The 15,376-nt window shown below is 46.2% G+C and overlaps 1 protein-coding gene across 1 annotated transcript in view; it reads left to right on the top strand.

Moving 5' to 3' along the window:
* Positions 1-13,518, top strand: part of LOC141121594 (von Willebrand factor A domain-containing protein 5A-like) — a 76,987-nt gene extending 63,469 nt beyond the window's left edge. The window contains exons 6-9 of the mRNA XM_073611245.1: positions 1,540-1,715; positions 9,604-9,666; positions 10,524-10,650; positions 11,976-13,518. Coding sequence (XP_073467346.1) covers positions 1,605-1,715; positions 9,604-9,666; positions 10,524-10,650; positions 11,976-12,055 — 381 coding nt within the window. The 5' untranslated portion in view covers positions 1,540-1,604 and the 3' untranslated portion in view covers positions 12,056-13,518. The remainder of the gene's footprint in view (positions 1-1,539; positions 1,716-9,603; positions 9,667-10,523; positions 10,651-11,975) is intronic.
* Positions 13,519-15,376: the final 1,858 nt, after the last annotated feature.

The following is a 15,376-nucleotide window of genomic DNA, read 5'->3' on the forward strand; positions in this document are numbered from 1 at the left end:
TGAATCCTCTACCCACTCCTTATCTGCAGCCAATGGCCCAGAAGCAGGGGAAGGGGACCTGTCACGTTTTCTCCCAGACTGGGAGGTGGACGTGATCAAACCGGCTAATTTACCCTCCAAACCAGCCAGAGCCGCAGCCAAGTCATCTTTAGTGACATATGCAGAGGCTGGGGTATTGGAGGTAGCTACAATGCCTGACAAGGGTTCGACTTGGGCAACCGTTTCAGGTCTTACAGGGGAGGCAGGAACCGTGGAGGCGCGACTAGGGTTCCCCGAGCCTGACCGCTGAGCTTTTGCACCCCCTCTCTCTGTTTTTGCCCCTCTCCTTATGGAATACATAGTCCTAAGCACAAAGCAGAGGTACTAGTTATTATGCATCTATTGCTGAGCTCAGTCTTAGCAATCTTATTATGCCGCTATCAATTGCCACAGCTCAGATGCTGAACAGATGAGTCTTGAAAATGCCTGTCCCCAGCAACCCAGCGCTTGCGTGCCCTGTGAATAGTGTCTGTCTCTCCATCGCGTACCTGTACACACACACGGCTCAAATTTATAAAAATGCCGGTTTCGCGCATGCATCGTAGGGCAACGCGCATGCCGAAAAACGTGCACGCTTGTCAGCGCCGCTCCCCGCCCCTGTGGCGTCTATTCAAATAAGAGAATCATTTCACGTGCGCAAGGGGCGATCCACACAAGGATCTTGGGGGGGGGAACTGCTGGTGGGACCAAACTCTCCCCCTCCCCCACCTTAGATGGCTGATGAACTGAGAGGGAAGGCAGAACTCCTCCTCAAGCTCTGCTGACAGACCTTCAACCAGGCAGGCATGGGATGCTGATACCAGGTATGCTACTTCACACCCTCTAGTGGTAGGAGAGAATACAGGCAAGACATCAACTATTCATTAAAAGAAGTCCAAAAGGATCTTCTTAACCTACCATTCCCGCCGCAGGGTACTACCGGAATTAGCACAGTGACCCAATCTTCACCCATCACGGCGGGCTTGTAGTCTTGCCAGACCTCAAAGGACAGGGTCCCCTTTTAATTAATAGGGTCCACTGCCTTGGACCTGTAGAGCGCCCTGCCAGAACAACCTGTGGTATAGCAATGTGACCAAGGCACTGGATCCCAGCTCTACTGGGAGAAGTGTTACAGGCAAAACCTTGTTCTTCAGGATCGAGGCTCGGGTACCATCCACTTTTGCCTTTTTTTGGCCTTTTGAATGGATCCGATTGTACAGCTCCCTGACCCTGTGGCAGGGCCCTTCTGGGGAGCATAAGGTAAACCGTGACCAACACCTTAGACACTGGTGAAAAAACTGAGGTACTCCCCATGTGGGAGGGGTTATATAGAGGGGGACTTCCGGTCTTGATTATGCCAGTGTCCATCACCTGAAGGTGGTCCTATAACCCATGTGGTAATTAATGGCTCTGTGTCCCGTGATGTACTGAAAATAAATATTTAATTATTGTTTTAGATTTGTTATAGTTTAACTGTTTATGAAATGTATCTAATCTTACATTTGTTATTTAAATATATAGGTAACATAAAAAAAGGCTTGGAGACACCACCCCAGCCTGCTGACGGAGGGGTGTTTCTTGATTTAATGAGGCTGATCCCCCTGCAGAATGCGGACGGATCCTGGAACCTGACCCCCGAGATCTCTGCTGTCCTGGGTATATCTGAGACAGACATAAAGACCAGGAACCCCGACCAGGTATGGTGATACTGACCATATTTGCACGCTAGGTAATTCTACGGCTGTCAGAAAACAATGATGGAAAATAATAAAGTGTATGTTAACTGTAAAACGAATCCTTAATGTACATTGTTGTTATAGGCATGGGCACAGGGTGTGCCGGATGTGCCTGGGCACACCCAGGGCCAGTGTTACCACTAGGCAAACTAGGCAGCCGCCTAGGGCGCACAGCTGCCTAGGGCGTCCGGCCACTGGTGTTCCTACTCTCTTCTCTCTGCAGCAAGCAACTAAGCATCAGCAGGCAGCCACCGATCCGTTCGCACATACAGTCAGGTCCATAAATATTGGGACATCGACACAATTCTAATCTTTTTTGGCTCTATACACTACCACAATGGATTGAAATAAAACGAACAAGATGAAATGAAGAAGATGTGCTTTAACTGCAGACTTTCAGCTTTAATCTGAGGGTATTTACATCCAAATCAGGTGAACGGTGTAGGAATTACAACAGTTTGTATATGTGCATCCCACTTTTTAAGGGACCAAAAGTAATGGGACAGATTAACAATCATCCATCAAACTTTCACTTTTTAATACTTGGTTGCAAATCCTTTGCAGCCAATTACAGCCTGAAGTCTGGAACACATAGACATCACCAGACGCTGGGTTTCATCCCTGGTGATGCTCTGTCAGGCCTCTACTGCAATTGTCTTCAGTTACTGCTTGTTCTTGGGGCATTTTCCTTTCAGTTTTGTCTTCAGCAAGTGAAATGCATGCTCAATCGGATTCAGGTCAGGTGATTGACTTGGCCATTGCATAACATTCCACTTAAAAAACTCTTTGGTTGCTTTCGCAGTATGCTTCGGGTCTTTGTCCATCTGCACTGTGAAGCGCCGTCCAATAAGTTCTGAAGCACTTTGCTGAATATGAGCAGATAATATTGCCCGAAACACTTCAGAATTCATCCTGCTGCTTTTGTCAGCAGTCACATCATCAATAAATACAAGAGAACCAGTTCCATTGGCAGCCATACATGCCCACGCCATGACACAACCACCACCATGCTTCACTGATGAGGTGGTATGCTTTGGATCATGAGCAGTTCCTTTCCTTCTCCATACTCTTCTCTTCCCATCACTCTGGTACAAGTTGATCTTGGTCTCATCTGTCCATAGGATGTTGTTCCAGAATTGTGAAGGCTTTTTTAGATGTTGTTTGGCAAACTTTAATCAGGCCTTCCTGTTTTTGAGGCTCACCAATGGTTTACATCTTGTGGTGAACCCTCTGTATTCACTCTGGTGAAGTCTTCTCTTGATTGTTGACTTTGACACACATACACCTACCTCCTGGAGAGTGTTCTTGATCTGGCCAACTGTTGTGAAGGGTGTTTTCTTCACCAGGGAAAGAATTCTTCGGTCATCCACCACAGTTGTTTTCCGTGGTCTTCCGGGTCTTTTGGTGTTGCTGAGCTCACCGGTGCGTTCTTTCTTTTTTAAGGATGTTCCAAACAGTTAATTTGGCCACACTTAATGTTTTTGCTATCTCTCTGATGGGTTTGTTTTGTTTTTTCAGCCTAATGATGGCTTGCTTCACTGATAGTGACAGCTCTTTGGATCTCATATTGAGAGTTGACAGCAAAAGATTCCAAATGCAAATAGCACACTTGAAATGAACTCTGGACCTTTTATCTGCTCCTTGTAAATGGAATAATGAGGGAATAACACACACCTGACCATGGAACAGCTGAGCAGCCAATTTTCCCATTACTTTTGGTCCCTTAAAAAGTGGGAGGCACATATACAAACTGTTGTAATTCCTACACCGTTCACCTGATTTGGATGTAAATACCCTCAAATCAAAGATGAAAGTCTGCAGTTAAAGCACATCTTCTTCATTTCATTTCAAATCCATTGTGGGGGTGTATAGAGCCAAAAATATTAGAATTGTGTTGATGTCCCAATATTTATGCACCTGACTGTAATGTCAGAGGCACAGGACTGTGTCTGTGTCCCGACTCCCAAATGAATGGAAGGAAGCAAACATTCATTGATGGGCATTGGTGAGGCTGCATTTGATGGGCGCTGGTGAGGCTGCATTTGATGGGCGCTGGTGAGGTGGGGTATACATGGGCAGGGCAAAGTGGGTGGAGCCAGGGGGGCAGGCAAACGGAGGTTTCGCCTAGAGTGTCAAAAATCCTTGCACCAGCCCTAGGCACACCCTAATCACATGTGGTGCCAATTCCCCCTGCTTCACTTCTCTCCTCTCAGGAGGGGGAAAGGGGCTGGTAAATATTTCATTAACCACTTCAATACCGGGCATTTTCACCCCCTCCCTGCCCAGGCCAATTTTCAGCTTTCAGCGCTGTAACAATTTGAATGACAATTGCGCGGTCATGCAACGCTGTACCCATATGACATTTTTTCCCCACAAATAGAGCTTTCTTTTGGATGTATTTGATCACCTCTGTGGTTTTTATTTTTTGCGCTATAAATAAAAAAAGCGTCAATTTTGAAAAAACACAATATCTTTTACTTTTTGCTATAATAAATATCCCAATTTTTATATTGTAAAAAATATTAAAAAATAGTTAAAAAAAAGTAGAAAAAAAAATAACTACTGACACTGTCCACTGCCCTACTGATACCAGTCTCTGCTCTACTGACACCATCCACTGCTGTACTGATATACACGCATGTGTGTTTGTACTCTGGGGTGCACACTCTAATGCAATAGGCTGCACACACCAATGATCAGTGTATATATTGGTGGTTTATTACATTACCTTGTAAAGTTTGCCTTTAGTAAATTCCTATGAAACACCTGATGACCCTCCCAGTATGGCGTCCAGCAGCGTGGCATTCTCTGGTGCTGTGTGTCAGTCTGAAATGGTTAACCACTTTACATTCTTGAGCTGTTATAAATGTCCTGAACTGGAAGTTGTTAAAACAAGCTCATAGCTGTAAAAATGTAAATTACTGTATAAGCCGCACTTCACCCATAACTCTTCTTATTGCAATTATTAAAGCGGAGTTCCACACAAAAATGGAACTTCCGCTCTTCGGAACCCTCCCCCCCCTCCGGTGTCACATTTGGCACCTTTCAGGGGGGAGGGGGGTGCAGATACCTGTCAAAGACAGGTATTTGCTCCCACTTCCGGCATAGACTCCCATGGGAGTCTATGCCTCTTCCCGTCCCGACCGCGCTGTCTGCTGGGAACACACAGCTCCCAGGAGAGAGCGGGGACCACTAGGGACGCGCAGCGCGACTCGCGCATGCGCAGTAGGGAACCGGGAAGTGAAGCCGCAACGCTTCACTTCCTGATTCCCTCACCTAGGATGGCAGCGGCAGCTGCCGAGAATCGAGCGGGTTCTCGGCGTCCCCTGCCGACATCGCTGGACGCCGGGACAGGTAAGTGGCAATGTATTAAAAGTCAGCAGCTGCAGTATTTGTAGCTGCTGGCTTTTAATTTTTTTTTTTTTGGCGGTGTGGGTGAACCCCCGCTTTAATAATCAATAAGTTGACTGCAAACAAGAATGTCTCCACCAGAGAACCAACCCCTTCCTTGACGTGTTTCACCACTCCTGGCTTGCTCACAAGGATAAGAGAAGTCCTTCCCCTATTCTTATGAGCAAGCCAGGAGTGGTGAAATGCGTCAGTAAGGTTGTTTCTTGGATTGAGACATTGTTGTATGCAGTCTACTTATTGACTATTAATAAATAGGGTAAGAGGAGTGAAGAGTGGGGTGCGGCTAATGCATTCTTTCATATTTTGCATGGAGATTGGAGAAGGACTATATTGGCCAGCTGCTGGGTTGTTCATGTAGAAGGGTAAGTCTTGAATGGAACCATGGATTTTCGTAAGCTCACATAACTGCCGCCATGAGCTTGGTGTTATTTTTTTTCAGCTGGCGATTGGCTGTTCAGCAAAAGTAACCAAGGTGGGTCTACAGCCAGTAGCGACGAAGGGTTGGCCCCCCACTAAAAAAATAAAGGGGCTTCAGAGGCAACTTAAGCTTAGTAGCACTACACAGGAATAAAGTTTATAGGAAATGTAAAGATACTTGCAGTGGGTGGATTCCTGGAGATGGGGTCACCCAGTGGCTTCTTGAGAGATGTACTGGTCTCCTATGTGGAAAGGAACAGGTAAGGTTTTCTGCGGGCAAAGTAAGCTGTGGGTAGGGCAGAGGAGAGTCTCTGACTACTAGAGAGGAAGGGGCTCTGTCTGGCCCAACAAGTGGAAGTTGGAGGGGCTCTGTCTGGCCCAAAAGTGAGGTGGAAGACGGGGCTCTATCCGGCCCAAAAGTGAGGTGGAAGACTGGGCTCTATTCGGCCCAAAAGTGAGGTGGAAGACTGGGCTCTATCCGGCCCAAAAGTTAGGTGGAAGACTGGGCTCTATCCGGCCCAAAAGTGAGGTGGAAGATGGGGCTCTATCCAGGCCAAAAGTGATGTGGAAGACGGAGCTCTATCTGGCCCAAAAGTGAGGTGAAAGACGGGGCTCTATCCGGCCCAAAAGTGAGATGATAGTCGGGCTCTGACCGGCCCAAAAGTGAGATGATAGTTGGGGCTCTGACCGGCCCAAAAGTGAGATGATAGTCGGGGCTCTGACTGGCCCAAAAGTGAGATGATAGTCAGAGCTCTGTCTGGCCCAAAAGAGAGATGATAGTCGGGGCTCTGTCCGGCCTAAAAGAGAGATGATAGTTGGGGCTCTGTCCGGCCTAAAAGAGAGATGATAGTTGGGGCTCTGTCTGGCCTAAAAGAGAGATGATAGTCAGAGCTCTGTCTGGCCCAAAAGAGAGATGATAGTCGGGGCTCTGTCCGGCCCAAAGGAGAGATGATAGTCGGGGCTCTGTCCGGCCCAAAAGAGAGATGATAGTCGGGCCCCTGTCCGGCCTAAAAGAGAGATGATAGTCGGGGCTCTGTCCGGCCTAAAAGAGAGATGATAGTTGGGGCTCTGTCCGGCCTAAAAGAGAGATGATAGTCGGGGCTCTGTCCGGCCTAAAAGAGAGATGATATTCGGGGCTCTGTCCCGCCCAAAAGAGAGATGATAGTCGGGGCTCTGTCTGGCCCAAAAGAGAGATGATAGTCGGTGCTCTGTCTGGCCCAAAAGAGAGATGATAGTCGGGGCTCTGTCTGGCCCAAAAGAGAGATGATAGTCGGTGCTCTGTCTGGCCCAAAAGAGAGATGATAGTAGGGGCTCTGTCTGGCCCAAAAGAGAGATGATAGTAGGGGCTCTGTCTGGCCCAAAAGAGAGATGATAGTAGGGGCTCTGTCTGGCCCAAAAGAGAGATGATAGTCGGGGCTCTGTCCGACCCAATAGAGAGAGAGATGACGGCAGTCTTTTGTTGGAGATCTTTACCTGGCATCAGGTTCTTAGCACGAACGTCAAGCAAATGGCGTTGGCTGTTTAAGTAGGGACAAGAGGAGGGGCCGGGTGATGTCGTTGTGACATCATCAATCTGCGACAAAGTTTGTAGAGATATCAGAGCTCCCAGTGGAAAGATAAGAATATTGCAGGAGAAATGTTGGAGCCTCCAGTGGAGGGATAAAGACATTACAGGTTGTTGGTGCCAGACAGGCTGGTCTGAGTATTTCAAAAACTGCTGATCTACTGGGATTTTCACACACAACCATCTCTCAGGTTTACAGAGAATGGTGGGAAACGGAGAAAATATCCAGTGAGCGGCAGTTGTGTGGAGGAAAATGCCTCGTTGATGTCAGAACAATGGGCAGACTGGTTCCAGATGATAGAAAGGCATCAGTAACTCAAATAACCACTCATTGCACCCAAGGTATACAGAATACCATCTCTTAACGCACAACACATCGAACCTTGAAGCAGATGCGTTACAGTAGCAGAAGACCACACCAGGTGCCACTCCTGTCAGCTAAGAACAGGAAACAGAGAATTCACACAGGTTCACTAAAATTGGACAATAGAAGATTGGAAAAACATTGCCTGGTCTGATGAGTCTCAATTTCAGCTGCAACATTCAGGGTCAGAATTTGGTGTAAACAACATGAAAGCATGGATCCATCCTGCCTTGTATCACCGGTTCAGGCTGGTGGTGTAATGGTGGGGGGGATATTCTCTTGGCACACTTTGGGCCCCTTAGTACCAAATGAGCATTGTTTAAATGCCACGGCCTACCTGAGTATTGTTGTTGCTGACCATGCCCATCCCTTTATGACTACAGTGTGCCCATCTTCTGATGGCACCTTCCAGCAGGATAATGCACCATGTCACAAAGCTCCAATCATCTCACCACTGGACAATGAGCTCACTGTACTCCAATGGCCTCCACAGTCACCGGATCTCATCCAATAGAGCACCTTTGGGATGTGGTGGAACGGGAGATTCCCATCCTGGATGTGCAGCGGACAAATCTGTAGCAACTGCGTGATGCTATCGTGTCACTGTGGAGCAAAATCTCCGAGGAACGTTTCCAACAACGTGTTGTATCTATGCCAGGCAGAATGAAGGCACTTCTGAAGGAAAAAGGCAGTCCAACCCGGTAATAGCAAGGTGTAACCTAATAGAGTGGCCGGGGAGTGTATATATAAACAGCAATTACGCCATACATGTGAGCTATCGTGGAATGAGAGCAATAATTCTAGAGCCATAATTCATGGTTAACTAAATTGATATAAACAAGACCAAGGATAAATCCAAGGATCCAAGCTTTACTCACCCGCCAGCCCGCTGACAACCGAATCAACCTTTCTAACAGTATGCGTTTAAACAGGGGTTTAGTCTGCACACATTTGCAAATACATGCGTAAGCCACAGAGCCTCGTCATGGCCCCCCCGGTATCTGTGGTCCTACCTCTAGCTTATGGGAGACTCCACAATGGAAGCACATGCATTCTGATGTATAGGTGTAGGGCAAGTGGACTGAAGGGAGCCCACCCCCTCTTAAAGGTACTAAACTGATAACCTCTAAATGCTAAAAGTATCACCAATAAAGCTTTTATTTACAGTCGTTTTTCACTATTTCACAAACAATTGAGTATTGACATGTTGGCTATCTGTTCACTCAACCTAACTGCATCTCTTATATTTTACCAAAAAACATGGGTAAAAATGATTTGTATATCCCCTGATGAAGCCATAAGGCGAAACATGTCGGGTTAATATACGAACATGAGATCCCTGTTCAACATGAACTTTCGCCACGTGACCACCATCACAATGAGATGTTAAATATTACCCAACAAACGGATTTGTTTGGTTTGTAACTGCTTCAGCCCCGGACCATTTGTCTGGCCAAAGACCAGAGCACTTTTTGCGATTCGGCACTGCGTCGCTTTAACTGACAATTGCGCGGTCGTGCGACATGGCTCCCAAAACAAAAATGACGTCTTTTTTTCCCACAAATAGAGCTTTCTTTTGGTGGTATTTGATCACCTCTGCGGTTTTTATTTTTTGCACTATAAACAAAAAAACTAGCGACAATTTTGAGAAAAATGCATTATTTTTTACTTTATGTTATAATAAATATCCCCCAAAAAATATATATAAAAAAAAAATTTCCCTAAGTTTAGGCCGATATGTATTCTTCTACATATTTTTGGTAAAAAAATCGCAATAAGCATTTATTGATTGGTTTGCGCAAAAGTTATAGCATCTACAAAATAGGGGATAGTTTTATGGCATTTTTATTAATATTTTTTTTTTACTAGTAATGGCCGCGATCAGCGATTTTTATCATTTTTATCGTGATTGCGACATTATGGCGGACAGATCGGACACTTTTATCGTGTATCACAAAAATTGCAGCAGCCACCATTTTATTCTCCAGGGCCCCTGCTTTCATAAAGTAGAGACTGTTAGGAGGTTCTAAGTAATTTTCTAGCTGATTGCTCATTTTAAAAAAATGTGTACGTGTTTTTTTTTTTTGCCACAGGTGATAGTTGGTCAATCACTACAGGAAAGGAAAGAAACGCTGAAGAAGATCATTGCAGGCGAGGTCAGTTTATGTCCCCAAATTTGTTGCATGGAAATATAAAACACCGTTGTTGACATACGGCATGCCTGTAGCTCCCTTAGTCAGCTTTGCCATCCTGACCCTTTCACAATCTTGCTTTGTTGATTGTCAGCAGCTCTGAGCAGGAACCTCACTTTTAAAATGTCCCCGTTTTGTGTTACATCATTCAGATGGCTGCAAGCTGAGAAATGCCCACCACAAGGGAGAAAGAGGGACAGAAAGAAAGACTGTGCAGTCACTTGGCCCAGGGCCGTCTTTAAGGCAGGGCAAAAGGGCCAGCTGCCCTGGGCCCTGTCATTGTTGTGGGGCCCAAAGCAGCTGCCTCATACTTGCCAACTACCCCAGTTTAAATTCCCTTGTCCCTTGAAGTTTTAGTCCTGTGCTGTGTCCCGATATCTCAGTGTGAAGTGCTGCTACTAATGCTGCCCAGCTCTGCCCTATTGTTGTGTACAGATGACTCACCTGCAGACCCTGTATTTACATGTAAATAACCGTCATTCATATGTAAATAGTGACAGCATTCATATGTAAATAGCAGCAGCATTTTTATGTAAATAACTGAGGCTGGCGGCATTGATATGTAAATAAAGGCGGCATTCATATGTATATCATGCCCCACTGCAGTGAGTAGATGATGAACTGTAACCACTAGCAACCAATCAGCTGATATTTATTGTATGTCTCAGAGCAGGTGGAGAGTGAAATTGCATGGGGGGGGGGCAAGAAAATTTATGCCCAAGGTCCAATCAATATTAAAGACAGCCCTGACTTGGCCACAGAGTAAAGCCTAAAAAAAAAAGTATAAAACTTTTTTGATCTCATCCTTCCCTTCTTTGCAGAACGTGGAGGGGTCGGTGTGGGTGACGGTCCTGGCAGTGATCTGGCTCCACACCAACTATCTAGATCAGAGAGACGAGTGGGAGCTGCTGGGAATGAAGGCCATCTCCTGGGTCAGGGCTAAAGCAGGTAAGTGCTGGAAAAGATTTGAGTGTAAACTGCATTAACCTTACCGGCCAATGAGAATCCACCTCTTACCGTTATGATTTCCATGCAGCAAATTCTGATTGGCTCCTACAATTACATGATTGTAATCTTTGAGTGACTTTAACCCTTGGCCACAAGAGTTAGCCACAATAGCTAAATTTTGAATGTCATAGACCCCCTTACTTGGTGATAAATGTCCCAGGCCCATTCCTCTCCAGTTCTTGTCCTCAGCTTAGTTAGAATGAGGGGTGCCAATCACTTTGTTTTGGGCTTTGAACATGTATTGCACATGTGCTTGAAAAGTAGGGAAGGATAGTAAAGGGAGGACAGAACTGCATGCTTTCTCCCAGTCTCTGGTCTTCTTGCTCGTCTCTCTAGCTTTATTGGTCCCACTGGACTATGTTGGCTGGACACTGAATCTTTAAGATGGTTCCTTGACATCTGAGGTTCATGTGGTAACTCAGACTTGGAGGTTCAAGACAGGGCAGCACAGGGAAGGGTCCTGTGTTTCTTCCCTTCTTAGAAGTCTTTCCCTCAATGTTCGGGGCAGCTGAATCTTTTTCCTCTAGGCTCTTGTAGCACCCCATTGCAGTCAATATCTTCAGGGAGGCCTCCCAGGGAGAAGATCCCCACAGCACTCCTCATACTTAGGCTCCAAGGCCTAAAAACAAGACTGATGTTACATCAACATGATCTGAGGATGAAACCCTGAAGGGAAGACCATGTAAGAGTCTCAGATATTTAATATCTCTCCCAGCATGCACAGCAGGCTTCCCAAGCCTGTTTATTGGCCAGAGATTAAACATCACCCTTTACCCTATAAAAACAGCTTATTTTCACCTGACTCCCCCATCCTCCACAATTGAACACACTTTTTTAAAAGGTTTCTATCCTTTTTGTATGGCAGTGCAATACTCTTCTTTATTACCTAGGCAAGAACGCTGCAGAACCCTGCCCTCTTCCCTCATCAGTTTAACTGATGGGCGCATATGTGCCCCTGGCCTCCTGCATTCAACGCATGCACAGGTGTTCTACAGGACTGCATGAGTTGAGATTTTAATATCTTCCTGGAGTTGGGTTTTAAATAATTCTCAGAAGAAAATACTACTAAGGAAAGCCTTGCAATGTTCTACATATTACGTCAGTATAACTAATACTGAGTCCATTGCTTCATTGCTGAATTGTCAGATTGCTCTGGTCTGGGTGAAAACATCAGTAAATGCTGAAGGGTTTAAATCAGATTGTTAGTTTACCAACCATTACATGGAGCCTGGAATAAATAAAAGTGGTATTTAATGTGTCCTCAGGTTCCTCTCTGGGTGAGTTTGTCAGAGCCGGGAACGAGCTGCTGAAATCCTCTGTGGACCCCAAAGTGTTCGGCCTGTAAGAGGAGACGTCTGGAGGAACCGAGAAGACAGAAGACTTCTCCTGATGGGTTCTGGAATCTTCCTGGAATGTTGCTGCATCTCCTTTATTTGCATAACCAGTTTTGTACCTTTTTTTTCACCGCTCCTCTATCTGTGAGCGATACCAAAGTCAGATGGAATGAGTTTACTATTTAGGGAATGTGACGGACCGCCTGGCACCTTGCCTGGGTGCCTCTGCCAAATGGTGTCTCCTGCCTTCCAAACCCTTTTCAGCAGAGTAATAGCTAATACCAGCCCTTTACCCCAAGCATCATACACGGAAAGATGTTGGGGTAAAAACCAAAGGAATAACCGTTTATTGAACAGAAATACAGGTTTTTATACACTTCAAATATAGGGGCAGTCACCACATGAACAACGCAAACTTCAAACAGCAATCCAATTAACAGTTAACAGCGATCTAATCAAACAATAATCAAATTAACAGCTAACAGGGATCTAATTAAACTATATTAACAGCTAGGCCCCTAGACAAGTCGTATCAGTATGACTAGCAGTCAAAGGAATTCTCCACCCCAGACAGTCTGGCACCACTACCCCAGTATTCAAGAAGACCCAGGGCTGTCAAAATTTCATTAACCAGCTTCTTTTCACATCCACCCTCTCACTGAGTTTCAAGTTGGCAGAGACCATCATGGCTTTCATGATTGTTAAATGTAGTTATAACATGTCATCTTACCTTATGTAACAGGACATCTTCCTGAATGGTCGTAGCTCCCTCAAATGCCAGGGCCCATATAAAGTAGGCAAGAGGATACCCTGTCCCCTCCAAAAGCCCCTGTCCTGTTTTTTTTTCTAGTGTGAATAAACTGTGACAGACCCAAACAAATACTACAAATACTGTAGCTGCTGACTTTTAATAATAGGACACTTACCTGTCCAGGGATCCAGTGCTGTCCTCACCTAAGCCAGCTCTTTTAGTCCCCGGCACCGGCATGTTTACTTTGGAAAGCCTGCTGTGACTGCCTTTGGCTGCACAGCTGGATTTCCATTGGGTATGTGTGAGCCACGCTGTGCTTAGTGAATGGTCCTGCAGGCTTCTGGGACTTTTGACATATCCCAGAAGACTGCGGAGGGAAGTTGGGGGAGGGGGTGGGGATCCAAGGAAGCGGTTACTTATCAAAACCAAAGTATAAAAAGATAGAGTGTGGAGGCAGGTGAGAGGAACTTCCCCTTTTTTTGGTGAAGTTCTGCTTTAAGGAGCTTGCCACAAAATTTCAGACAGTTTTTATTGTCTGGTCACATGACCTGTATACTCCAACCTGTATCCTTCGTGGACTTCCATCTTTTCTCACCAAAGTCTTTTGTTACATTTAATTGTTTAAAGCCATTTCTAAAAATTTCTGTCTGATCAATTTTGATAGTCTGGCATTATCCTACTTTTTGTATTGACATTATCATTAAAGGCAAAATAGTTACTGATTATGTCTGTGATTTTATTCTTATGAATAAATTGGGCTCATAATGGGACAGATTTGTTGGAGAAAATGGCACCCCCTTACCACACCTGTAAAAGAAGCATTTATACACCTATATATAGCTTATAACTATACTGAAATGCTGCCACATCCACATTTTTTAGCCGGTGCAAAAATTCAGTTGTCGAATGAGTCAAACCACAAAAACTCTTTTGTTCGCCCTTTGTTCAGCGTTCTGTGCCTCTGGACCAGGGGACATAGCATTCCCCTAGGCAGCCATGTACCGGTAGGCTAGGCCTGCTTGGCTTATAGGAACAGGTAATGCTATAGACAGGGCTTTTTTTTTCTCAGAGAATAGGAACCCTCCAATTTCTGAGTCGCCCCTTTGACTCCACCCCTACCCACCTCCGAGCTTCGTTCTATGGTTCCTTCACCTACACATCTCCCTGTACTGCCTCTTTTAGAGAATACGGAACCAAGTATCATTTTGTAGTGCTAAATAATTTGTATGGAATATGTTAATGACAACAAGAAAATCTGTCAAATGGATCCCCTGCAGCCAGCAACAATAGGTCCTCCATCAACAATGGACCACCCACAATAAGATACCACCCCAGCAAAAATGGACCCCGGCAGCAACAACAAATTTCCTCACAGCCAGCATTAATAGACCCTCCAACAGCCAGCAAAAATAGACCCCATCCCTCAACAGTAGATCTCTCCCAGCAACTACTGACCCCTCAACAGCATAAGACCCATCCTCAGCAACAATAGATCCACCACCAGCAACAATAGACCTCCCCTGAAAAAATGGATCCCCTCCAGCTACAATAAATCCCTCAGCAGCCAGCATCAATAGACCCTGCAGCACACCTCAGCACCCCTTGCCATTGCATACATCAGTGTTGGAGTTGCTGGAACTGCATTCCCCACATTCCTGCTGATGAAAAACCCTGCCAACCCTATAGGCAATGCTACACTAATGCCGCGTACACACGATCGGACTTTCCAGCAGACTTGGTCCGACAGTCTTTCGGCCGGACTTTCCGGCGGACTACCTGAACGGACGGACTTGCCTACACACGACCGGACTTTTCCGGCAGGCTAGGTCCGCCCGTCTTTCCGACGGACTTTCGCCGGAGTTACGGCGGACTTTCAGAATGAACGGACTTGCCCACACACAGACAAGTCAGTTCATTTTGAACGTGACTCGGGTATGACGGGACTAGAAAAGGAAGTGAATCTCGCCGCTTTTATGCGAGATTGACACCTTGCAAGCCCCGTCGCGGGGCATACCAGGCCCTTAAGTCTGGTATGGATTTTAAAGGATACCCCCTATGCCAAAAAAATGGCGTGGGGTCCCCCCTAGAATCCATACCAGACCCCGATCCGAGCATGCAGCCCGGCCAGTCAGGAAAGGGGGTGGGGACGAGCGAGCGCCCCCCCTCCTGAACCGTACCAGGCCGCATGCCCTCACCATGGGGGGTGGGTGCTTTGGGGGAGGGGGCGCCCTACGGGCCCCCCCCACCACAAAGCACCTTGTCCCCATGTTGATGAGAACAAGGGCCTCTTCTGTGGGTCTGTGGGCGGGGGGCTTATCGGAATCCAGGAGCCCCCTTTAATAAGAGGGCCCCCAGATCCCGGACCCCCACCCTATGTGAATGAGTATGGGGTACATGGTACCCCTACCCATTTACCTAGGGAAAAAATGTCAATAATAAAAACACACTACACAAGTTTTTGAAGTAATTTATTAGACAGCTCCGGGGGGTCTTCTTCCGACTTCGGGGGTCCCTCCGATTCCTCTTCTCCAGGCGTCCGGTTGGTTCTTCTCCGCTCCCTCTGGCCTCTTCTCCCGGTGTT

Source organism: Aquarana catesbeiana, linkage group LG01 (genome assembly GCF_042186555.1).
Source record: "Aquarana catesbeiana isolate 2022-GZ linkage group LG01, ASM4218655v1, whole genome shotgun sequence".
NCBI lineage: Eukaryota > Metazoa > Chordata > Amphibia > Anura > Ranidae > Aquarana > Aquarana catesbeiana.